The sequence below is a fragment of the Eurytemora carolleeae genome, unplaced genomic scaffold (assembly GCF_000591075.1).
Source record: "Eurytemora carolleeae unplaced genomic scaffold, Eaff_2.0 scaffold607, whole genome shotgun sequence".
Classification (NCBI taxonomy): Eukaryota; Metazoa; Arthropoda; class Copepoda; order Calanoida; family Temoridae; genus Eurytemora; species Eurytemora carolleeae.
Window position 1 is genome coordinate 115,528 of NW_019396492.1, and position 27,188 is coordinate 142,715.

General features: G+C 36.0%; 2 protein-coding genes across 2 annotated transcripts; both read left to right on the plus strand.

The window, feature by feature from the left end:
* The first annotated feature begins 1,568 nt into the window (after positions 1-1,568).
* On the plus strand, positions 1,569-4,014 carry LOC111704273 (AN1-type zinc finger protein 4). The gene has a single exon (XM_023476476.1). It carries the CDS (start codon positions 2,064-2,066, stop codon positions 3,990-3,992), a length of 1,929 nt encoding a protein of 642 aa, XP_023332244.1. The 5' UTR covers positions 1,569-2,063; the 3' UTR covers positions 3,993-4,014.
* Positions 4,015-7,809: 3,795 nt separating this feature from the next.
* LOC111704284 (chloride channel protein C-like) lies at positions 7,810-26,207 on the plus strand. The gene is given in 17 exon segments (XM_023476493.1): positions 7,810-7,881; positions 8,808-9,202; positions 9,596-9,700; positions 10,010-10,127; positions 12,128-12,171; positions 12,889-12,982; positions 17,839-17,929; positions 18,775-18,999; positions 19,362-19,408; positions 20,498-20,668; positions 21,509-21,701; positions 22,651-22,777; positions 23,124-23,276; positions 23,786-23,966; positions 24,218-24,786; positions 24,843-25,044; positions 25,567-26,207. Coding segments are annotated over 17 exon segments (2,892 nt in total). The 5' UTR covers positions 7,810-7,841; the 3' UTR covers positions 25,704-26,207.
* Positions 26,208-27,188: the final 981 nt, after the last annotated feature.

Consider the following 27,188-nt stretch of genomic DNA (forward strand, 5'->3'; position numbering starts at 1 on the left):
GTTTAATATCACCAATAATAAGTTGCAAAGACAAATAAGTATACATTCTTGTTAATCATTCTTACATTCTTAAAAACATTTTTGTAGGAAACATTTAAGATATGTGTATTAATAGCTGGAGTGCCCGGCGTTGCCCTGAATTATATTGTTATAATATACCCGCGCTTGAACCATAATTTCTGCTTAAATGACCGGTATTGACCGTGGAATTAAAACAAAAATATTTAGCTATGTCACCCCTGGGACCCGGCCATGGGTACCCTAAAAAAAATGTCAGCCGGCAATAGGGAATATATATATATATAAATTTTTTTCCAACTGATGATTGGGTTAGACCCATGAAACATTTTGTCTTGGAAGAAATATACTTAAACATCTAAAATGTATATTTAAACTGAAAAAGTTGAAAATACTATATATAAATATATATATGAACGAAGAGCTTTATTATATAGTTTTCATCCAATAAGAAGAAATAATCTAGATGAAATATCTTTAGCTTTCTATATTTATTTAGTCTAAATGCTTTTTATTAATCATTAGTCAGCCTTTTAAATCATTATTAAATGTTTATTTCAGTGCGCTACATTTCACAATAAATATTACTACACATGTGATTATATTTGTTTAGCAAAGGTGAATGTATATAGTAAACTAAATACTAAATATATTAAATTTTAAGCACTTTGCACAATTTATTTATGTCACCAGAAAAATTATAGTTTAAAAGACAAGAAATCATTATTGGACAGAAATAAGAAGAAAAAGTTACAATTTTACCATTAGATAGATTAAGTTCTCACATATTGATCAATTATTCGCAAAATGGAAGTGGAATCAAATTGTTATCAAATCAATTATCAACCAATCAATCAAGTCTTTGCCACAAACTCTGATTTTCTGATACCTATATCTTTTCAACCCAATGTCGTAGACCTTAGATATTTCAAAATTTTAATTCTGTTGGATCAAATTATCTAAGTTTTAAGTATCAAAGGTTCACACCATCAGATTGCAAAGATATAGGAATAAGAAAAATAGATTTTAGATCAATGTAATCCACAATTTCGAAAACTTTGTGAATAACATCGATAATCCCGGTTTTTTTTACTCACCCTGTATATTTTCAATCCGACATAGAGGAAACTGACAGAAGGGTTTTCTAACATTAACAATTTTTTCAGAAACCCTTTTGTTTTGTGTCCTCTAGGTCAGTTTCCAAAGCATCCCAAAAAAGAGGCTTTTTTACGTTTTCACACTTACCTCCAATACTTATTTTTTTAAACTTAAAATCCTAAGAAATTTAGAACAAAGGGAAATTCATTAAACTTTAATTGTGTAAGAAGGATTGATGATAAAAGTAGTAGAGAGTAGTGAACAGAAATTAATTAAGTAGATTTATTACAGCAAAAACGTAAATAATAATGAAAGTCCACCAAAGTTAAGCTTTATTATTAAGAAGAGCTTAACAATGTTTCTTTTTAGGGGGTGGGTGCTAGAATAAGCAGCTAGCTTGAAAGTGTATTATTGCAGTAAAAAGTTGGAGAAATCCTTCTCTAAACAAACAAAGTTCACATGTTTAGATTTAAAACAGGAAAGGTTAAAATTTCGCAAAATGTGGGAAATTAAAATGTTTTAGAATTCGTAGCTTTACAAAGAGTAAGATGAGGTTTGGTTAATTACTCCGTTGTGGTCTGATTAGTAGGAAGGATTACCTGCTCTACCTTTAGAGTGCACTGAAACCTCCGTTGGTTGGAATTCCACAGAGTTTTAGTTTACTAGAACAAGACAACAAGGTCACAGCTTTCTCAGTTAAACCCAGTACTTGGAGTACACGGAATCGAAGAGGGTTTCTCAGGGTATGGAGAACCTTTCAATTTTGAGAGAACAAAGACACTTGTATTACTAGATCCGGTAAAATAGAACAATTTCCGGTAGAATGTGAATAAGGTGTGAAACCTGTAAAGTTTAGCAATCGATTCACTATCTGATAAATCAAACCTGTCAAACCTATTGCAATGAGGTAGCTAGAGCAGAGAGGGTTGAGGGTGGGGGAGAGGGAAATGATAATGTCGGATTCCAACCTCTCCGATGAAGAATTTGACTCGGAGTTTGATCAGTCCGGATATTTTTCCTCTGGAGGAGATTTCCTCTACCTTTTCATCGAAACCTTGACCGGGACTAGTTTCGAGATGAGAATATCTCCAGGAGAAACCGTGATTGCTATCAAAGCAAAGCTTCAGCAGCTTGAGGGTATTCCAGTGAACCAGCAGCATCTACTCTTTAATAACCTGGAGCTACCGAATAATTCAACCCTGCAGGATTGTGATGTACCTGACGGAGCAACTTTAAAACTCGTCCTGGCCATGCGCGGTGGACCCATTAACACAAGAAGAATATCTCTTCCTGAAGAAACTGCTCGTGAAATCCAGGACGCTGTGGAGAGAAACAAAGAAGACCTTCTAGGACAGATCCCTGAAGGAGGACACGTTACTGTTCTTGTGTTCCGAGAAGGAGATGAGATCAATCTCTACCATGTGCTGGAGAGACCGGACGGATCGTATTCTCCACTCTCTGATTCCTGGAGTGGATCCTCAATCCGAAACCTGTTTGCGGAGCAGGATGATCCTGATGTACAACAGAGGATCCAGGAGAATGCGAACACAATGAGTAAAATGCAAGATCTGAAAAATAAAATGGGAAGTTTAGGCGTAAATAAATCTCAGGTCCGGAGGAAAATATCTCATGATAATCTTCTTCCTGATATAGATTCTATGAATCTTCCTTCTATCTCCGGAGAAAGAAACCTATCCAGCAGGTGGGGTGGGAGCAGACAAGGTTCAGGACGAGAAACGGAGATAACAACAATAACAGAACTGGGTAGAAAACCCGCCAAAAATACGGGACTTGGTCAAAATAATAATATTTTTCCAGAAATGAAATTTAGACAGGAACAGAGTATTCAATTCTCCGACACTCCTCCGGAGTCGAAGCGAGGTTCCCCGGCTACATTTGTTTTTGGAAACCCTGTTCCACAACGTCAATCCGTTCTTCATCCAACCCAGGGAAGAAGAAGTATTGCCAAACCTTCTTCCAGCAAATCCTCCTCTAAACTTATATCCTTGGATATAAAGGAACTGAATAGGAATGATGAGAATGAGGGTTATAATCCGACCCGGAGACAAAACACAAGGGTTCCGACTACACGGAGTCGGAGACGTAGAGTTTCTGGAACCCAAGACGAAGATTGTTATGACTTATTTGTGAAAGATCAACCTGCCAGAGAACACAATAGATTACTAAACGCATCTCAATCGTCAATAGATCTCGGAGAAAGACTTAACAAAAGTTTAGTTGAATCCGAGTTTAAACCAAGACGCAGGAGAGAGCGAAGCTCCATGTCAGACCTTGATATTAAAACAGTTATCGATGATCAAAGAAATGGAAACCTCAGTGATAATTTCAAAGTGCCTTTGCCTGATGAAGAAGTTGTATGGGATACTTCGACCCAACCTCAACCCTACAGTATTAACAACCCCCTAGAGCATTCATACACAGCCAACCTTTCAAATCTGAGAAACTCATCTCCGGGTCCCAGAGGTATGGGAAGAAGACTTCTTAATAGTAGAAGAGGTAAACTCTCCCGTGCAGTAAACTCTGCGGCTAAAACTCCTCGAGTTTTAGCTTCCCCAAAAGGTTTTAAATCCCCTCGAACTCCCCGCTCAGGAGAAAGCAATAACCGAACCTTCCAAACCAGACCTCTAAGCGGACCAAAGAAGAAAAAATCTTCTAAACCTCGGTGCAAGGTTTCAGATTGCAGGAAGAAGTTAACTCTAACTTCTAGTTTCTCCTGTAGATGTGAAGGACAGTTCTGTGCTCTCCATAGGCACCCGGAGACACACGCCTGCACCTTTGATTACAAGACTGAAGGACGAAGAGCTCTAGCTGCTAGTAACCCAATGATAACAATACCTAAACTACCAAAAATCTAACCACCTTAATCCAAATGAAATACAGTGATAATCAAAAGATTTTATTCAAATAAAAATATATGATATTCTGTTAATAAATACATAAATATGAAGAGTAGAGAGAGAAAGAGAAAAAAGAATTTATATTTAAACAAATCCCAAATGTTTCTAAAGAAGAGAAAACTAATGATGGTTCAGAACCACTTAAAACATTTAGAAACAAAATCTGGATTCTTAAATACAGATTATGTGGAAAGGGGGAAAATAGCTAAAAACTCCCTCATCTTTTTATTATTTTTTGGAGAGAGAAAAAGAAGCGTGGGGGGCAGTTTTATAGAAAATATTGAAGTCAATAATGATGTTGATTTACGCTTCTAAAGAGTAAAGGTAACCCGATTACTTCGTTTTTACAATTCCGTTTATTTTTTATCAAAGTTTTAAATATTGAGTACTATGTAAATAGCCGCAGCTAATATCTTAAGTTATCCCGTCCTACTGATCCCTGTACCTTGAGAATAGATTGTCCGTCCATACTGTTCCTTAAACCTGGAGAATAGATTGTCCGGCTATACTGTTTTTCTAAACCAGGATAACAGATTGTCCGTCCATATTGTTCCCTAAACCTGGAGAGTAGATTGTCGGTCTATATTGTACCTTAAACCTGGAGAATAGATTATCCGTCTATATTGTTCCCTAAACCTGGAGAATAGATTATCCGTCTATATTGTTCCCCAAACCTGGAGAGTAGATTGTCCGTCTATACTGTTCCCAAAACCTGGAGAATAGATTGTCCGTCTATATTGTACCTTAAACCTGGAGAATAGATTATCCGTCTATATTGTTCCCTAAACCTGGAGAATAGATTATCCGTCTATACTGTACCTTAAACCTGGAGAATAGATTGTCCGTCTATCTTGTACCTTCAACCTGGAGAATAGATTGTCCGTCTATCTTGTACCTTAAACCTGGAGAATAGATTGTCCGTCTATCTTGTACCTTAAACCTGGAGAATAGATTGTCCGTCTATCTTGTACCTTAAACCTGAAGAATAGATTGTCCGTCTTTACTGTTCCCTGTACCTGGAGAAAAGATAATGTAATGTAACCACAAACTATATAAACTAGTGGGAGGAATTATACAGTTAGAAACTTCACAGCTAGAAGTAACTATAACAAAATAGTATGATAGTTTTGTGAAATTAGAGGTTTTTATGTAAATACATATCAAAAGTTAGACTGTTTGGTTAGATATTAACATTGTAATTATCCGGAGAAAGGTTAAACCTTAGGTTATCTATATAATATAGCCCTTTGCTCATATTTATTAATATATTAGCTATAGCTTGCCAAACGGCGAGACCATTGTTGAACTTGAGGAAACCCACACGGGCAACGACGGGCACTTCAGCTAGTTACCATTAAATATTGAGAAATCCCCAAAAAGGAAAAATCTAATTTTTTTGCATGTTTGATAAAAAGCTTAATAGCTGGATTAAACAATTTGTGTAAATAATTAAATAGGTTTGCGGAATTAACATTTTATGTTTTATCCAACCCTGTTAACGTACGAAAATCCAATCCAATCAACTTATGCAAATCCAGCTCAATCAACGTACCCAAATCCAACCAAATCAACGTACCCAAATCCAACTTAAGAAACGTACGCTAATCTAATCAACGTAAACAAATCTAACCCAATCAAAATACGCAAATCTAGCATCACCGTGCGCCAACTGAAATTCACTGAATCTTTTTCGTCTTACAGATCTTATAAATAATTAATTGTATTTATATAAAGTTACAATTTACGCTGACATTTCGTGATTTTCATAAAAAATCAAATAATATTTCACAAAAGAAGGAATGTTGTTGAATTATATTGAAAACAATTATTTATATTTTTTACCTAAGGATTTTTTGGGTTTTTGAACCCATCAAGGTTAAAAATAGTATTTTTTTATTACAGGGACTGTTAACGTTATTTCAAGTGACCTTCCATGTGTAGCGTAACTTTTGCCTGATTAGGAATGACGGGAATATCCTTATTTTTCTAGCTGAAAAATTTCACTATAACTTAGAAACTAGGTTCAGGACCATATATTTGAAGCAAAAATAGTTAACAAGTCACACCCTGGACTAGGGTACACGGAATGCGTCTAATTTAATCAGTTGAATTCAAAATATAATATACTAGCTAAAGTGAAAAATTGAAAAAATTGAAATTTTAAAGAAAAAATCTTAATTTGAAAATTAAAATTGATTTTTGAAAAAAAAATCGATTCAGCTATTTTGGTCAATCCGTTTGGCCAGCTAAAGCTAACATATATACAAATATATATATGAGCAAAAGCAAAAGCTTTCTTATTTAATAAGATTTTTTGTTTCACCGTTTTCGAAAGTTTCTTCATAATCAATAATTGATTCGCTCGAATATTTGCATGTTATAGATTGACTTGGATAGTTTTAAATTTAAATTTTTAACTTATTGTTTATATTTTACTTTTGAAATAGAAATCTTCAATTTCTATTATCTTCTTCTAATTATCTATATTATGCGGTATGTCCCAAAAAAATACAATTTAAACAAAACGTTGTTATGAAAAATTTATTTAAAGTGTTCATTATATATAGTGTTACCCACAAAGGATGAGACTGTAAAGAAGACCCAAAACACTAAAAAATATGACGATTTGAATTTAGATTTTTGGTTTCTGCATTCAATTGAATATTTTGGTGGTTTACTAAATGATTAAGCACAGAAATTTAAGTCAGTTTTGGCCTACAAGGAACCCCTAACGCAAGAAAACGGACTAAACAAATTCCGCACAATCGTCTCTGAAGTCTCATCCTTTGTGGGTTACCCCTATGTAGGACTAGGTATGTAGTTGAATAGGGTTTAATTTCAGTTTGATATGAATCCTTGAACTGATATGATTGTGGTGAATTAACCTGATTTCGTCAATGAGATCAAAGTGATTAGATGGAAGGTGAGGGGGATAGGGTTTGCGTATTTTTACTGTGACGTATTAAGAACGCTCAGCGCGGAAAACTTCAGAATTGTGAATATCAAGATCAGCGTTTGATCTCCTTTTTTGTTAATCTACAGATTAGTGTAATTTTTTTTTATATTCATAAAATTCAACCAACTAGAGTGTCGTTTTCATTAACTAAGGATCCGATCATTACCCAGGATATCCAAAAGAGAGGATTAAGCAGAAAATCTAAAGTGTCCACAGTGGATATAGAGATCCAGCTCTGGTACTGGTACGTTTAAGGTAAATAAACAGTAATAAGTCCGGTCGGTAAAATGTGGACTATTGTTTACAATGTTTGTTATTGTTTTGAAAAAATAGTTCCTAGCGGTTCTAATACGTCACAGTGAATAGTGTACACAGACCCTTTGTCCCTAACCTTCAGAATACTCACACTGGAGCATAGTGTGGCATGGACCATAGAGATTATTAGAGTAGTATATATGCACATGAAGTAAACTAGCTAAAACTTGAGCAAACATTTAACCATCATGCAAAGTATGTATATGCTCATTGCACAATATTCAATTTTGTTCTTATACCATCTAAGTTTTCTGTGTGTTTTTTTCGAGAAAAATATTTTGTTTTGCATTCAAATATGACTCTTTTAACCCTAGGTGTTTATTGTACCCGACAGAATTAAAACGTTAAGAGGTTGAAAAACCATCTAAAAAATATTTATATTTAGAAACGTCATGTTCTCATTTCCAAACTTTTAGTCTAATAAAAACGAATTAGGAAAATCTCGTATGTAGAAAATATTAAATATTTATCTTGTTATACTTAGTAATATGTTTATGACGTTTAAGATCTAGAAAATGGGAAAATAAGAATTTACAATGTTGGAACCTGAGCCTGGATTATCAGAACATCGTCCAGGTCGAGGAAAAAAAAATGATAAGAAAGTACAGAGATCTATTAAAGGCTGGAAACTGCGATATTTTCCACAACAGGTTCCATTGTGTACAACTGGAGTACACGACTAATAAACAGACGTCTATATTCAGGGATATTTAAGGATCCTTTGGATACGAAATACAAAACCTTCACAAATAGACTAAATTCATAAATTTTATGTTTTATGTTAAAAGTTAGACTATTACTTTAAAAAATTGCCGTTAGATGGCAGTCAAAAACCTTTCCTGGAAATGTAGCATGTCGTGCTGGTACAACTTTAGTTCTGCTTAGCCTATCCATTATATAACTTATAACTTATGAGCAGTCTGTGTACATCTTATAGTCTATGTAATAAACCCATAGCTTTGTTTACAAACAAGTGTAATGATGGGAATGTAAACAAACTGAGTAATGCTCAGGCTGAGCTTTGTTTATGCTCCTCTCAGAAACTGCAGTACACTTTATAGTGTAAACAAAGATATGAGCCGGGGATTCCTGGTTAATTTACAATATCTCACAATTAAACCAACTTTAAAGGGACTGTAAACATTATTTTTGAGGACCTTTTAATTTTTCAATTCGTATCAATAATTGTAAAACAGTGACAATCAAACCTACCTCTGACAAGCGTTTAAAGATATATATATATTCTTTTTTTGTGAAAAAATGTAAGAATTTCAACCATTTTCTTATTCGTTTTAGCGTTCTTTTAGAACGCGATTTTTAGATAGAAAACAAATATATCTACAGCATTCATACTTGAATGTGGGTTAGAAAGGAACCGCTGTGAATCTATTTATGCCACTATCTAGACTGCCCTGGGACGGGTTTCTTTGTAAACAATAATCACAGTTTGTAAACAACATTATTTCAACAATCTGCGAATTCAATCCCGATCTTGTTTTTAGAAATACTGAGCTTGGATGATGTGGTTCCATCTAGAGATCTGAGAACAGAAAATGAGCAGGATCAAGGACAGGTTGGACTTGATCATGTTCAAGAACGGACTGAGCTGGAGCAGATTCAGAGACGAATTGACCTAGAGCAAGATACTGGAAGTGTTGGATATAATCATAGTCAAATACGTATTAAAGATGACCAGATTCAAGGACGGATTGAAGATGAGCAGGATCTAGGACGGATTGAACTGATGAAGATTCAAGGACAGATTAAACTAGATCAAGATTCAGGACGGGTTGAATTGGAGCAGATTCAGAGACGGATTGAGCATGAACAGGATCTAGGACAGGTTGAAGATGAGGTTGATGGGTTGAACCTACATCATGATGAAGAATGGGTTAAGGTATAGTTGATTAGTTTAACACTGTTAAATCTGCACTATAAACTGTACACTGTACACGATAAACTGTAATTTCAGTACTGTAAACTATACAATGAAAACTATAAACTGTAAACTGTAAACTATACAATGAAAACTGTTAACTATAAACTGTAAACTGAAAACTGTAAAGAGTAAACTATCAACTGAAAACTGTAAACTGTAAACTATACAATGAAAACTATAAACTATACAATGAAAACTGTAAACTGTAAACTGTAAACTATCAACTAAAAACTGTAAACTGTAAAATATCAACTGAAAACTGTAAACTGTAAACTATACAATGAAAACTGAAAACTGACTAAAAATTGACAAACTAAGGTTTAAGTGTACAATGTACATGTTTATGTACAGGTTGATGATTCACCGTTTGAGGTTTTAAAAGATCTCCATGGTACAACAGTAAACCATCAGTACACTGTACAGGAAAGAAATATACTTCAAAGCTACAATTCAGAGGTTTGTACTATGAACATTGTACAATGTACATGTAAGGGAAATAATTATATGTCCTTGTAAATATCGATAACATTAATTAGAACTTTATTAATTGATGAATTATTTAATTTTCAATATAAAATCAATTAATTTGTTCTAATAAATGAACAACTTTTTAAAACTTTTGATTTAACCCTGAAACTTAATAAAAGTTTGATAAGTAAAGTTTTATTCGGCTCGTGCAACTTTAAAGTTTGAGTTAATTTTGGTTTCCTGATAAAGTCAGCCATTTTTTTTAAAATCCAAAATAAAATCTATTTTAATGTTAAGGATTATTTTCCTCCTGACAGTAGGGTTTACCTGGACTGGCTGGAGGGTCAGCCTGCTTACAGAGAGTGGGATAGATGGGTCATGATGGGCATTATTGGTTTTATTGTCGGGGTCACAGGTAAAATTAAAACATCTTGTTGAAAATGTCATACTTGATTAATGTTTGTTCAAAAATTAAAGAAGATAGGTATTACCGTGCCAATGGATTTCAGAAATATTAAAATAAAAATTGGCGCCAAATATAAAATTTCTTGTGATTAATATGTAGGTTAAAAACTTATTTAAGTTGAACCTTGCATGTCAATTAGTATTAAAAGAAGTATAGACAATATGTATCTAGACATCGTTTTCATGATTAATCATTTTCTTTTTTTAAAAATTCAAAATTTAAAAGGAATTCAGTGCATTTAAAAAAAAGATTAAAAACTTTTGTTTTCAAATAATGTTAAAAACTAAATTTAGTTTAATGTTTTGAATCCTGCGTCATTGAAAAGTTTGTTTTTATTAATCTTTGAATTAATTTACTGCAATAACTAGGTCATATATTTACCTTGACAAAATATATAAATATTTATTCAAGGTCTTGGAGCTTTTTTGTGTATACACTCAACTTTTGTTCCTCACTTTCATTTGATGTTTATTGCATAATTAATTTCAACACTTTATACTTGTAATTCACTGCAGAAAATACAAAAAGGGAATAGTCTCAAAAAATGAAAAATATTAATGAATCATAATTAAATTATTTTTTAACTTTTATTATTACAATTCGCTGGATCCAGATAAATACCATTCCCAGTTTTAAAAAAAATAGATTTTTTTAAAATAAACTGTTCACACTCCTGAAAATATACAGAAATTAAACGGACATTTTTTTACATATATATCTCACCATCAAACAAAGCAAAGAAACTGCATAAGTTCTGCAAACCCAGTGTTGGTTTTAAAGCAATGTGCGATAATCTATCAACCTTGCAGTGCTTTCATCATAACAAATTTTTAGAAAACGAAAAACACTAGACTGCGACCAAGAGACTACATTTCTGAAAACCACCTCTGCATAACTAAACTATACTAATGCTAAAGTCTTGTACGGCACCTGTCTTTTTGGCAAACCCTGTTAATCATAAAATGCTTTATCCAGATAAAAGAGTAATATTTTTAAATTGTAAACTTCTATATTGTTTCATGTAATTTTGCTTTAGACAAATATAAATGATGAACTTTCTATCTATCTAAAATTAGACATAGATTTACACGTGAACGATGACGTCACAAGGAAAAGGTTAAATTATTAAGGATTGTTAAAAGCTGATTCCAATGAAAATATCTAGTCGTATTTGAAACTAGGATAAAACAAACCACTCCACTTCTTCCCAATAGAAAAAATAATCGGCGTCAAATCTTATAGAAATCCAACGTATGGACCCGCTACGTATAGCAACATGGCGTATTTTCCGGGAGAACATTTTTTCATATTTTCGAAAAATTAAACGTTTTTGTAAAATATTGTAGCTTATCATTATCATTATCATAATTTCTATTTTTTTTTAAAATAACCTAGACATTAAAGGAGCAAAATAGTTTAATACGTACATTTTAGGTTTGGCAAAAATTCTGAAAAGTATAAAAAAAGTTCTCCAGTAATGCTAATATGATTTCATAAAATTCCGTTTTACCATTTAAATAAAAGGATTATATTTATTATACATTGATAATTTAATTTTTCAAAAATATAAAAAAATGTTCTCCCGGAAAATACGCCATGTTGCTATACGTAGCGGGTCCATACGTTGGATTTCTAGAAGGTTTGACGCCAAATAATCATTATTTGGAACTAATGTCTTTGTGAAACACCAATGTGACGACTTTCTTTTGAAATAGATTCATGGCCTTTTTTTAAAATACAAAAAAGTTAACACTAAAAGAACTGAGTTCTTGCTGCAAACTCAAATTTTCTTATCTCTATATTTCTGCAACCGGATGGGGTGAACCTTTAACATTTCAAACTTGATTTAACAGAGTTCATAGTTCAAAATATCAAAGGTAAACGACATTGGGTTGCAAAGATATATATAGGGATAGGAAAATTTGATTTTCAAAATCTTATTTTTTCAGGATTTCTTCTTCATCAAGTTATTGATTTAATAGCAGACACTAAGGAACATGAGCTTTTGAATAAACTATACATTTTTAGCCTTCAAACATTATATTTGAATATTCTAAAAAACTATGTCAAATATTTTTATAAATTATTATAAAAATTATTATGTCGCGACAAGGTTTTTAATTAATTTGTTGCTTATTGAATAAATTGACATGGATTCCTCATTAAGAAAATAATAAATTATAAATATCCTGAAACACGACTTTATCCATCAAACTCTAGGGTTAATATAACTTAATTGTTTGTGTAAAGTATAACATGCAGCAAATAATAATAATAAAAATACAGTGTTTTTCAAAAATATGGACGTTTTAAGGGTTGAAAGTAGTCATTGTATTTTTTTAGCCTTTTGGAGTTAATTTAAGAATTCTAAACTATACTTAACTTTATTCTCGAAAAAAACCGGGTTGGTTTCAAAAACGTTAAAAAGTTTAAAAAAACAAAACAAATTACTTTTAAATAATTATTACAAGTATACCTCACCTCGTTTATAATAAATATTTTCCATCATAAATATGAAATATTCAATTAATCACCATGCATACGAACTAAACACTCGCAATAGATAGGTTCTAGTTTCATAACCTTTGCAACCTGAAGTCAAATGTTTACGACACTAGGTTGCAAAGATAAAAGGGATTTGAAAATCCTATTTTTTGCCAGAGTTCAGTTCCTCTGCGGAGTTAAAAGCAATGAAAAGCCCTGGGTTTAGTGGAGCTATGCTAAGACCTTGCTGGAGCATGGAAATATTAATTACGGAGCAGCATGGATCTGGGTTACTGGATACAGTCTTATATTTCTTACAGGTAAATTCATGAATTTAAACACCTTTTCCGCGGAAATGTTACACTGGAAGGAAAATGCTTTTCATTTTGTTTCATAATTAAAACTAAATCTGAAATAAAAAATCGGGTAGTTTTAAAAATGTTCTTACCAATCTTTTGCTACTAATTAGGTATCAATCGTTACCCTTTTTTGTTTTTCGAGAACACTCCTTTAAATGTTTGTAATGTGTTGTGGAAGACGCTGCATCTCTCGTTTAGAACAATGTGATTTATTCCGACATATTTTACCCAGTTCTTTTGTTATTGTTATCAGTTAAATATATACTCCAGAAAACTTCCTTGTGTTATTGGAGATCGGCACGACGTCCTCCATATTGGTGACCCCGACCTTGAACATAACTACGGTGTTCCTGAATTCTATCAACACAAGGGAGAACGAGTAAATTCTGTCAACGCGAAGGAGAACGAGCGATTCCTATCAAAATGAGTGAAGATGATGGAAATCTTTCAGCCCCTGCTGCTCACTACGTTACAAAGGTAGCCGTCAAACTTCCGGATTTCTGGTCCGACGATCCTGATCTCTGGTTCATTCATGCCGAGTCTGCATTCCGTAATGCTCAGATTACACAATCGAGAACAAAGTTTGATCATGTTATACAGAAACTCCCGCAGAACATCATGGTGTCCGTACGTGGCCTGATACTTAGTTCGTCTGCTACATCCTCTACACCCTATGAGGATCTGAAACAGAAGCTGGTATCCTCTTACACCTTGTCTCGCTGGCAGAGGGTGTCCAAAGTTATTCCCCATCCTGCGTTAGGTGACCGCCGCCCCACAGCTTTGATGGACGCCATGCTGGCCTTACTCCCTGAAGATGAAGTACCAGGTAGCCTGTTTCTTGGTCTCTTCCTTGAGAGGTTACCTGTAGAGATGAGAGACCACCTGGTGGCCAAGGATTTCAAGAATCCTAGCAAGATGGCTTTACATGCAGATAAGTTATGGGATGCTCGTAGAGCACAAGCAGTTGATCCTCTCCTAGCTGCAGCTTCTACCTCTCCTTCTCGTGCTCGAGGAAGGGAACGTTCAAGTGTTTCTCCTGTCCGACAAAGCCAGGCTCCGGGTCCAGCTGGTGCAGGTGAATGCTATTTTCACAAACGGTTTGGAAAATCTGCGAATAACAGCCGCCCTCCATGCAGTTTCCAGGGAAATTCCAGAGCCGACGGGAGAAGGAGGAATTAAACAGTCTTCCCGTCGGCGGTTTTCTCATCTACCTCCAGGATATCCTCTCCAACCGCAACTTTTTGGTCGACACAGGTGCATCACGCTCAGTTTTTCCACACCATTCATCAGCTGCTCCCACAGGTCCTCGTCTACTGATGGCTGATGGTCGTCCTACCAAAGCTTGGGGTTCTAGAACTATCCCGCTCCAATTTGGTAACCGCCGTTTTCAGTTTTCATTTCTACTGGCAGATGTTGATCGTCCTATTCTGGGGGCTGATTTCCTGGCTGAATTCAACCTTCTGGTGGATGCTTCTAAACGACAGGTTCTGGAACGTGCATCTATGAAACCTCTTTCCGCTCCAGTCATGTCAACCGCCAATCCCGCCGTTGCTTCAGTTTTCAAACTTGCTCCTGATGTTGCCTCCCTTCTGAAAGAATTCCCAGCTGCATGGGAACCTCGTCAACCTGGTCAACTTCCTGCTCACAAGGTAGAACACGTCATAGAGACTGAAGGTCAACCGCTGTTTGCCCAAGATTGGATCAAGCAAAGTTAGAGTCTGCAAAAGCTGAGTTTCGCAAGATGGAAGAGGCAGGAATTATACGACGTTCTGACAGCCCCTGGGCCTCTCCATTACACATGGTTCCTAAACCAGATGGTTCTTGGCGTCCTTGCGGCGATTATCACCATTTGAACAACGTGACAAAGCCTGATCGTTATCCTTTGCCAAATATCCGTGATTTCACAAACAATTTGAAACATTGTACAGTTTTTTCAAAGCTGGATTTAGTGAAGGGTTATCATCAAGTACCCATGAACAGTGAAGATATTTGTAAAACCGCCATAGTTACGCCTTTCGGTTTATTCGAGTTCCTATCCATGCCCTTCGGATTGAAGAATGCTGCACAGACCTTTCAACGTCTCATGGACCGGATCTTTAAAGGTTTACCTTTCGTCTTTATTTACTTTGATGACATTCTGGTGGCGAGCCGTGGACGAGGTCTTCACCTGAAACATCTCCGAGTTGTACTGGAACTCCTAGTGCAGAATGGCCTGGTCATCAACCTCGATAAATGCAGTTTTGCTCTTCCAGAAATAGATTATCTCGGTCACAAGATTACAGCCACAGGAATTGTCCCGCTCCGCCGGCATGTTGAATCACTACTCCAGCTGCCTCCTCCTCAAGATGTCCGTTCCTTGCAAAGATTCCTTGGCATGGTCAATTTCTACAGGAGGTTTCTTCCAGGTATTGCGAAGATTCTCCGTCCGCTCACAGATGCCCTGGCTGGGAACCCTAAATCATTAAACTGGTCAGAAACTCATCAGGAATCCTTCGAGAAAGCCAAGTCCGCCCTTTCCTCCGCCGTTCCATTGACTCACCCTTCTCTGTCCGCCGAAGTTTCCCTTGTGACAGATGCTTCCGCCTCACAGGTTGGAGCAGTCCTGCAACAGCATGAGAAATCCAATTGGAGACCTCTAGCCTTCTTCTCCGCCAAACTCTCAGCCACCCAGCAAAGATATTCCACCTTTGACAGAGAGTTGTTGGGGGTTTTTCTCGCCCTACGTCATTTCCGTTTCGAGCTAGAAGGTGGAAAGTTCCACATCAATACAGATCATCTCCCCCTGATTTCTGCCCTGTTCCGAGTTTCTCCGCCCTGGTCAGCACGCCAACAACGCCAGTTATCTTATATATCAGAGTTTACCAGTGATATTCACCATACTCCAGGATCCGCCAATGTTGTAGCAGATAATCTTTCCCGTCCATCTCCTCCTTCCCATCCTCCTTCCCATCCCCCTTCCCCTTCCCGTCCATCTCCTCCTTCCCATCCCCCTTCCCTTTGTCATCCGCCTTTTGCCCATCCCCCTGGTGGTCAGGTGTCGGAGGTGTGGAGGTGACAGATTCTTCTCTACCCTCTCCCTTTCTAACCTCAGCCAAAGGTATTAATTTTGAAGAACTAGCATCAGACCAACGTTCTTGTCCAGAGATTCTCCGACTACAGAGTTCTCCCTCTCTCCGCCTCGTCTCTGTACCTGTTAAGAATGGTTTTTTACTCTGTGATGCTAGAACGCAGGTTCTCCGTCCACTAGTACCTGCTTCTCAACCTTTCAAGATATTCTCCGCTCTACACAGCTTATCTCATCCAGGGACAAGAGCCTCTAGGAGATTAATATCATCAAGATTTGTCTGGCGTGGACTAGCCAATGACGTGAGAAATTGGTGTCGTGCATGCATTTCCTGCCAGCGTGGAAAAGTTCTCTGTCATGTTCAGCTCCGACCGGAAAAAATCCTTGTTCCGTTTCAAAGATTTTCAAATATTCATGTAGATTTAGTTGGTCCCCTACCTCCTTCTCAAGGTTTCACGTACTTGTTGACCTGTGTGGACAGATCTACTAGCTGGCCGGAAGCATTCCCACTCCAGGGTATTTCAGCAACAGAGTGTGCCTCTACCTTGTTCCACGGTTGGATTGCAAGGTTTGGAGTTCCAGCAATTATCACGAGTGACAGAGGAGCTCAATTCACCTCCTCCTCTGTGGTCAGCAATCTGTTCCTTGCTCGGTATCGTTCACAGAAAAACCACAGCTTTTCATCCACAAGCAAATGGGATGGTTGAAAGATTCCACAGACAGCTTAAAAACTCTCTACGAGCTCGGTTGGCAGCTGCTGATTGGTACAATCATTTACCTTGGGTTCTTTTGGGTCTCCGTTCTGCTCCAAGAGAGGATTCAGCCTCATCTCCTTCGGAGGCTGTTTATGGTTCAGATCTGGTCCTCCCTCATCAGTTCTTACAGAGTCAGGATCCTCCTTCAAAACAGTTCTACGAGGATCTTAAAAACTCAATGTCAGGTTTTCGTCCAGTACCTGCTCGTCACAACACTCCAGAAGTTCCAGAGCTTTCTCAGCAGGTTCCAATATCTCTGACAACTTGTCCCATGGTTTTGGTACGCAGAGATGGACATGTTCCCCCTCTATCTCCTCTGTATGAAGGACCTTATAAAGTTCTCGGTCGATCCCAGAGAACCTTCCGTCTCCAGGTTGGTAATCGAGTAGAGGTGGTTTCTGTGCAGAGATTGAAACCAGCTATTACCTCTGATGAAGAGAAACCAGCCAAACCAACTCGTCATGGACGTCCTCCTCGTAGGGTTCCACCTGATCTTCCTCCTGTTCCAGAATCCAGCCGCAGCCTCGACTGTGATATTTCCTAGGAGGAAAAAAGTGGTTTTTAAACTTACTCCAGTGATAATAGAAGACTAGACGCTTATCCTCCGGTCAACCTCCGGCCTCTACGCGGGGGGGGGGGGTACTGTGGAAGACGAGACCTGGCGGCCTCCTTACACAAAGGCCGTGAACAAAGAAAAGAGTTGAGAATCCTGCGCTGCATCTCTCGTTTAGAACAATGTGATTTATTCCGACATATTTTACCCAGTTCTTTTGATATTGTTATCAGTTAAATATATACTCCAGAAAACTTCCTTGTGTTATTGGAGATCGGCACGACGTCCTCCATAGTGTATTGTAAATATCATGCTGATTTTATCTTTCTTAAAAGTAATCAACAAAAACTCAAATGACCAGTATACCAACCTGATGTACATCTGTATAGTTGAGTGTTGAGTATGTAACATCCATATTTCTTAGTTTGTACTTCGGATTATTTAGGGAGTACCTGTATAGTCGTCTTCTTACGTCCTAGTGCAGCCGGGTCCGGACTCCCGGAACTAATTGGCTTCCTAAACGGAACTATGATCAGGTATTCAGGACTAATTGGTTTCCTAAACGGAACTATGATCAGGTATCCAGAACTAATTGGTTTCCTAAACGAAACTATACTCATGTATCCAGGACTATTTGGTTTCCTAAACGGAACTATGATCAGGTATCCAGGAACTATTTGTTCTCCTAAACGGAACTATGATTAGGTATCCAGGAACTAATTGGTTTTCTGAACGGAACTATGATCAGGTATCCAGGAACTATTTTTTCTCCTAAAGAACACTTTGATCAGACTTTGAGACTCTTCTTCCCTGAAAGTAAGTCTTAACATTTTTGGACAGATTCGACTTTAAAGTGTCACAAAGACTGGTTTTACCTCACCAACTTACGCTAACTTTTATGTAGCCCTAGACATAAACATATTAAAAATGCAAGGCGCTTGTTTCTAGCTTGAGTTTAAATTGCATTTATTGCAAAATACTGCTCGATTTTTGCGTCAGAGTGTGCATACCTTGGTTTGTTGAGTCTTACATTAATCTTATCTTATTTTGAAATTAGAAACCATAAAAAGTATTGTTTGCTTTGGTCAAACTTTCAACACAAGAAAAAGAGTAAACCTTTAGTTTACTCCACTACAGCGAATTAATGTATCCCCTGAAATGTCTTCAGTTGTATATATTGACAAACTTGTTAAACATTGAAAAATAGCACTTTAAGAACCAGAGTTGTCTTAAACCGTATATGTAATTATTTAGATTATACTTTTATTTTAATTTTGAAATTGGAAACTGTTAATGACATGGTTTGATCAGAACAAACTTAAAACTAGAAATATTAAAAAACTGTTTTTTTTTCATATCAGTTAAATACCTTATATTTCAGGCATATTTTCAACTTTAAAACTTTCCTTGTCAAATTCATTTCCTGTGCTCTTAAAAATAATAATAATGACAATAATAATTATAATAATAATTACATATAATAATAATAATAATATCTAGGTCCGGAGGGTCCTATGATCCATATGGGTAGTATGGTAGGAGCTGGAATATCTCAGTTTCAAAGCAAAACCCTGGGAATAAGTTTTCCATTCTTCACAAGATTCAGGTTTAAAAACTATCCAAACCTTCTTGATTAGGATTGAAAAAATTAGATCAGAATCTCAGGTTTCATGTTAACTTAAATCTGAACGGAAGTGAAATGCAATTTTAAGTGAGGATTTTGATTAAATCAAAAATACGCATTAATATTTAGGATTCACTTTGAGAACGTAATGTAGAGATAAGACATTATAGAGAACGCACAAAATTGTAACATTAATACATTTCATCGAAGTTTTATAATAAGATAAAGAAGGATTGTAAAAATATCGTAAATTTTAAAAATTCAGAACTTCATTGAACTTTGAAATATGGGTCTTCTATTATGTTGCAACCCCTAAAAGACAACTTATTTTTTTTCTCTTTTAGAAATACCGAAGACAGGAGAAACTTTATAACAGCTGGTGCTGCAGCAGGTAATCTTTATAACAGCTGTTGCTGCTGCAGGTAATCTTTATAACAGCTGGTGCTGCTGCAGGTAATATTTATAACAGCTGGTGCTACTGCAGGTAATCTTATTACAGCTGGTGCTGCTGCAGGTAATCTTTATAACAGCTGGTGCTGCTGCAGGTAATCTTTATAATAGCTGGTTCTGCTGCAGGTAATCTTTATAATAGATGGTGCTGCTGCAGGTAATCTTTATAACAGCTGGTGCAGCAGCAGGTAATCTTTATAACAGCTAGTGCTGCTACAGGTAATCTTTATGACAGCTGGTGCTACTGCAGGTAATCTTTATAACAGCAGGTGCTGCTGCAGGTAATCTTTATAACAGCTGGGGCTGCTGCAGGTAATCTTTATAACGGCTGGTGCTGCTGCAGGTAATCTTTATAACAGGTGGGGCTGCTGCAGGTAATCTTTATAACTGCTGGTGTTGCTGCAGGTAATCTTTATAACAGCTGGTGTTGCTGCAGGTAATCTTTATAACAGCTGGTGCTGCTGCAGGTCATCTTTATAACAGCTGGTGCTGCTGTCGGTAATCTTCAAAACAGCTGGTGCTGCTGCAGGTAATCTTTATAAAAGCTGGTGCTGCTGTAGGTAATCTTTATAACAGCTGGTGCTGCTGCAGGTAATCTTTATAAAAGCTGGTGCTGCTGTAGGTAATCTTTATAACAGCTGGTGCTGCTGCAGGTCACCTTTTCAACAGATTATATACATGTTGACAGAGAAAGTAGGAGTGGGTGACCATTGTAATTTTCCGTTTTTATCAGATTTTTCTTTACTGGGTATTGGGTAATGTCACCATCTGAAGGTTTGCACCAAATACAATCTTCAAACGCTAAAAAAGTAGAGAATTATGAATTTTAAAATGAGCAGTCGTTTCTGAAGTCTCATTCTTGACTAAAACTTCGAGATTCATTTGAAGTACCCAACCGACTTTTCGGCAGCTAGAGCGATTTGTATAATATAAATAGCATAATGTGACGGTAAACAAAATGAAAAATCTCCTTTAAGTGAGATTAATGTTTTGTGTAACCCAGCTGGCGGTTTTATGAAACATTTTTAAGGTATATCGTCTGCGTTTGGTGCTCCGGTGGGTGGACTTCTCTTCGCAATGGAGGAGGTGTCATCCTTCTGGAACATGAAGATGTCCTGGCAGATCTTTTTCTGCAGCATGGTTAGCGCCTTCACCACGGATCTCTTCAACTCCGCCTTCTCCGGATTCAAGTACACCGGAGGAACGAACAAATCTACTAATTTTGAAATTTTAAACATTTTTTATAAAAATCTACAGTAAGATTTAGAAAACATTGAAAATCTTGTAATCTGCAAATGTTATCAATTATTTAATATGTAAATATGTTGAGGTACAAGAAAAAGTTTAGTCTAAAATTGCGGAATCCTCAGCATAATTTCATGATTAAAATAAAAGAAGACCTCAAGACACTGTTTTCTTGTTCTCACTGTATACTGGAATAGGCTGAAACCTGTGCATTTGTTGATCGAGACCCATAAGAGTTCTATCTGAGGTTCATGTCTCGAGAAATTGATATAAAACTGTGTCTCCGTCAGTATCACGTGACTAGTATACTGCACTGTTATTGGTGGGAGTTCTGGTCACGTGATACGGACGTATAAATAATAATATCAATTATAAATTCAAATAATAATAGGAGCAAACCTCAGGCTCCTCTGGGATATCGTCGTTTTCAGATTGGTTGTGTATTTGCTGAATATGATCTGTTTAAACTTACGATTTTTAAACAACATTTTATATATAAGTGTTCGTATACATTTCACACAGTTTTATATTTCTCGAGACGGAATTTTAGATAGAACTCTCATGGGTCTCGATCAACTCCTAAAATGGTTAGGTTTCAGCCTATACCCCCTATTTATTTTTCCTTTACAGTCCCTTTAAGCTGACTTTTGTGTATTTATTGTTGTTAACCAGTAGATTTAAAATCAAACTATTAAGTGAAATGGGCAGTATTACTTTTAGTCATTGATGTGTTCCATGTTTATCAGACAATTTGAAATCATCAAGGAACAAAATCTCAAGATTTGTTTTGCTACAGGGTTCGGACAGTTCACGACCAAGCGTTATATCATCTTCCAGATAGAGAACGGTATCGACATGAACATTCTTGCCATCATTCCCAGCATAATTCTTGGGGTTCTGGGAGGTTTACTGGGTTCTCTCTTCATCTCTTTAAACCTGCAAATTGCCAAGATCAGGAGAAGGGTTCAAGCCAAGATACCCAACCCAAGGTAGATTATAATCTATTTATAGGATTAGGAGAAGGTTTGGGTAATGGTATCCAACCTATGATAGACCCTATATAAAGGACAAGGTGAAGGTTTCAGGTCATCCTATCCAACCCAAGGTAGAATACAAACTAAGAGAAGGTTTTAGTTCTAGATATCCAACCCAAGGTAGAATACAATCTATATAAACCAAGAGAAGGTTTTAGTTCTAGATATCCAACCTAAGGTAAAGCCTATATAAAGGACCAGGAACAGGTTTCATGTCATCCCATCCAACCCAAGGTAGAATGCAAACTATATACACCAAGAGAAGGTTTTAGTTCTAGATATCTAACCCAAGGTAGAGCCAATATAAAGGACCAGGAACAGGTTTCATGTCATCCTATCCAACCCAAGGTAGAATACAATCTATATAAACCAAGACAAGGTTTTAGTTCTAGATATCCAACCCAAGGTAGAGGACCTATATTAAGGACCAGGAGAAGGTTTCAGGTCATCCTATCCCACCCAAGGTAGAATACAATCTATATATAGGATTAGGAGAAGGTTTGGGTAAAGTTGTCCAACCTATGATAGACCCTATAAAAAGGACCAGGAGAAGGTTTCATGTCATCCTATTCAACCCATGGTAGAATACAATCTATATAAACCAAGAGAATGTGTCATGTCATCCTTTCCAACCCAAGGTAGAATACAAGCTATTTAAACCAAGAGAAGGTTTCAGGTCAAGATATCCAACCTAGGTAGAAAACAAACTATATGTACATAGGACCAGGATAAGGTTTCAGGGGACAACCTGAATAAGACCAGGGAGAAGGTTCAGGCCAAAATACCCAACCCAACCCAAATAGGATCAGGAGAAGGTTTATACCCTAAAATCCAACCCAAGGCAAAACATAAATAACGTAAATATTTATCGATTTAACTTGATCCTTCATTACTTATTTTCTAGATATTTACAATTGATGAAAATAGCTGAACCCGTCCTGATCCTTCTCCTAACCTGTCTTCTATCTGTTTTTGTCCCTGCCATGTTCCCTTGTACACAGATGAACTGTCTACTTGATCAAACAGTCACGGTAGGTTAATAAACAATAAAAAATAATCTCGATATCTTTTCGTTTGAATTTTTATCTCAATCTAAAATAAAACTTTTAACGAAATCCAACAACCTAAATAAAACTTCGAGGGTGAATTTTTTTTGGAAGTTTTGAAGGAAAATAACATAAAAAACATGAGGATTTTAACTTAACGCTTTATTACGTTTATTACGTTGTCTTAATACTTTTCCTCTGAAATTGATTAATTTCCCAAAAGGTGAAATTCAGTGATAAAAACAAATGTTTTTTTTTCGCTACCTTCTTGATAACATCTTGGGAAATTATTTTAAACTTATTTTCAAGAAGAAATATATCCATTGTTTAGGATAACTCTGGTGAGAGGGTTTGTTTACCGGCACGTGTTGGAAATATTGCAAACTTAGGAGTAACCAAACCGAACGTGGAACACTACACGTGTCCCTGGGAACAGATTAATCTAGGAAACGGAACCCAACTCATCAATGGTTCCTACAATGAGGAACGTATGTGCACAGATAGTTAATCTCGAGTGTTTAATCTCGAAATCCAATGTGGTCACATTTAAAGGAACTCTAATTTTGTAATCCCTTTGCAACCCAATTGTGTTCTCCACTGATATTTCAAACTTTGATCAACAGATCTAACATCATTCATAGTTTGAATTATCTAAGGTCTACGAAATTGGGTTGCAAAGATATGGGAATAAGAAAATCAGAGTTTGTGGCAAAGACTCAATTCCTTTGAGGAAAAATGATTGATCACTCAATTTAAGATATTAAAGAGATGGCCACCATCTATTGCTTCTTTTTAAAATTGCATGACGTCAATGTGGTAAATTTGTATCACAAACTGGAATCTGTTTTGATGAGGATCCACTTTATTTCTGCCTCCCTGAATTTATGAATAAATATTATTTAAAAATTATATTTGGATAAAAAATACCTTCTTCTAGAAAATTTATTTTTTCGCTCTATATGAATTGTTTTGTTTCAAGTGCACTGCATAAAGGCAGCAACCCTGTTTTTTGTGACTGGAGAGAAAGCAATCCAGCATTTATTCTCCCGGAATACCCACCTAGAGTTCGGATATTCAGCTCTAATCGTCTTCCTTATCATCTACTTCTTCCTCGCCTGCTGGGCCTCGGGCACACAAATATCATGCGGAATAGTGGTTCCTATGCTTCTTATAGGTAAACTATAAACATACAGTTATAGGGCCCATAAAACTGTGGAATAGTAATTATTATGTAATTGGTGTCGTACTGAAGCAAAAAAAAAACTTCACCAGTACCCTTAAAATCAACAAAATGGGTCTGCGAAAACTGCACAATTGCTGTGTTTAATGCCTATATCATTATTCGCATTATATAAATGTCTAACAGTCGTCTTCTCATTACAAAGTTGTATGGGCCACAGTGTAATCTAAACATACCTGATCCAGGTGGTCTGTACGGAAGACTGCTCGGACGAGTTACTGTGGACATATTTGGAGTAAGAACCGATACCTGGGACTGGATGGATCCTGGTGCATTCGCTCTTCTTGGAGCAGTCTCATTCTTTGCTGGGGTATCCAGGCTTACCATATCGCTGGCAGTTATAATGGTTGAGATCACGAATGATATTCAGTTTCTTCTTCTCATCATCACAACGATCATGTTCGCCAAGTGGGTTGGAGATTTCTTCACCCACTCCATCTATCATTCTCAGCTGGAACTCAGATGTATTCCATTCCTGGATCATACTCCGGTATACAAGGAGGACGGAAAACCTGTACACCTGGAGAACTTCTCCGCTAAGCACGTGATGAAGCATCCCGTCCACTGTCTCCGGGAGGTTGAAAACCTCGGTAAGATTGTAAAAATCCTCCGAGAGACGGAACACGGTGGGTTTCCGATAGTATCAGAGCAAGGACGTTTTCTAGGCTTAATTACAAGGTTTCAACTGATGACTCTCCTCTGTAAAGGTCTCACCAGGGAACCAGTTCTGAACAAGGATGGATTAGATTTGAAGGTATGATTATCCGGGTTTGTTAGAAAACATCAAGAAACATTTTTTTCTTTATTCAGGTTAAATTTTCCGAGTTTAACCAGATGCGTGGACACAAGCTAAGTGATCCAAAGCTGAGCTCCGAGCTGTTAAACCAGACAGAACTAGTTTGGGAGAGAACCAGTTCTAGTCTAGACCTCAGACGGTTTATAAACAAGAGTGCTCTTGTACTCCCGGAGAGATTTAGCTTCCAGAGAACTTATCTCATATTTAGAACTCTAGGTAAACATAAATTAAAATTCAGGGTGTCCCACGAAACATGACAGTAGCAAGACGACTTGAAGGTCGTCTTTTATTTTTGAAATAACTACGTTATTCATCGGTAAACCAAATTTTAGAAATAAAATTCTAGAGTTAATAGTCACAAAATACCCCTAGTATTGGCATTTCCAAAATGTGGTCTGCCTTTTTTGTGCTCATAATATTACCGGAGATATGTTTAAATTTGTTCAGATTTTGAGAATTTCGGGTTTATTTAAAACAAATTGAAATATGAACGAAATTCTCAATATCTTTGGTAATATTGACAGCATCAGAAAGACGGAACCTCATTTTGTAAATTCCAGGACTAGGAGAATTTTGCTTTTGTTATTATTTTAAGAATCATACATGTGAAAGCAGGTGGACGACTGAATGTCTCAAATAAATCCAAAGATCAAAGACGACTTTAAAATTATCTTGCTACTGCCATATTTCGTGGGACACCCTGTATATAAAAATATGATTTTAACATGTAGTAAATAGGACTGCGTCACCTGACTCTAGTAGACGATGAGAACAGGGTGGTCGGTATACTCACTAGGAAGGATCTAATGGGATTTAATATTGACGAAAAGCTTGGATCTGCACAGAAATTAAATGTCGTATCTGAACAAAAATAAAAAGAAGAAAATATAGCTGTAAAGTTGAATGCAATTGTGAAATGTTTAGTTAAATAGATCTGAAGACGGATATCAATTAATCAATCAAACAAGCTGTGATAAAATTATGTTTCTAATTAAAGGTGAAATGGGAATAAAAAGATAGGGTTGTTCATCGGTTTGGTTCCTTTCTTAAAAACTTTCATCATTTTAAACTAAATTCTGTTAAAAGTTTGCTTTTATTAAACATTGCAATATTTTTATTCAAAGAGAAAATATGATGAAGAACGAGCCAATAATAACTATCGTTTTTGTAAATATCTTTTCTCGGGGTCAAAATTTGACAAAGTGTATGAAAAACAAATCTTTAGATTAAACAATTTTGAAATTTGTAAAACTTTTTTGATGAACCCTCAGGAACGAACCAACCTGATTAACAACCCTATACATAAGATTGTATGTGATTTGTATTTTGTATATTTTTGATTTCAAGTATAAATGATGTTTAATACAATACTTATGTTATTAGGGTTTCAGATTTATTGATGTCAGTGTTTTCAGGGATCAAATTAATTTAATATGATAGTTATTAATTGACAATAGATACGAAGTTATAATGAGAGAATTTTTTGCAAATGATATATACTGTGATAATCAGAAAACTCTGGAATAGGAAGACGACTTTTAAACTTAAAGTTTGACTTTAGATAGTCCAATGAGCACAGGAAACAGAAAGTATTATGTGTAAACAGACCCATTTCACTTGATTTGTGATTTAATAAGTGTCTAGTAAAACTATTTGCTTTATAACAACTTCAAATACACTTACGTATCGCTATAAAGTCGTCTTCTTATTTCTGAGTTTTCTGGTTATGACTGTAGTATTGTTGATTTGTTTAAATAAAGTTGTTAAGAAGAAGAAGTTATTAATTGACAATTTTATTCATAGAAATAAATTTATCAGTTCAGTGGAAATTGGATTATATCTTGTTTTCAGCTGACTATAATCAATCAAACTACAGGGTGTCCCACGAAACATGACAGTTGATAAATACTTTTGAATGTCGTCTTGCATATACTGTATTGTGATATTAAAGGTTTTTTACAGTTTATTTCGTTAAAAAAAATCTTTTGCTCAAATATATTTTACTTTGAAATAAAGTTTACTATAATGACTCCCGTATATTTTTATTTTTGTCTTTGGTATCAATCAACTTAACAAATTATGAAAGAAGACATTCTAAACTATTCACCAACTGTCATGTTTCGTGGGACGTATGTGTCAATTTATCTTCAATCTACAGGGTTACCCACAAACAATGAGACTTCAGAGACGACTCTACGGAATTCAAACTGTCTGTTTACTAACACTTATGATTCCCTGCAACTATAAACTTCATTCTTTCGTAGCAAAATCATTAAATAAGCCATTTAAAGACCACATTCAAGGCAGAAGACTTCATTTAAACTTGGAATTGTCAAATTTCAAGAGTTTCAAGTAGGGTT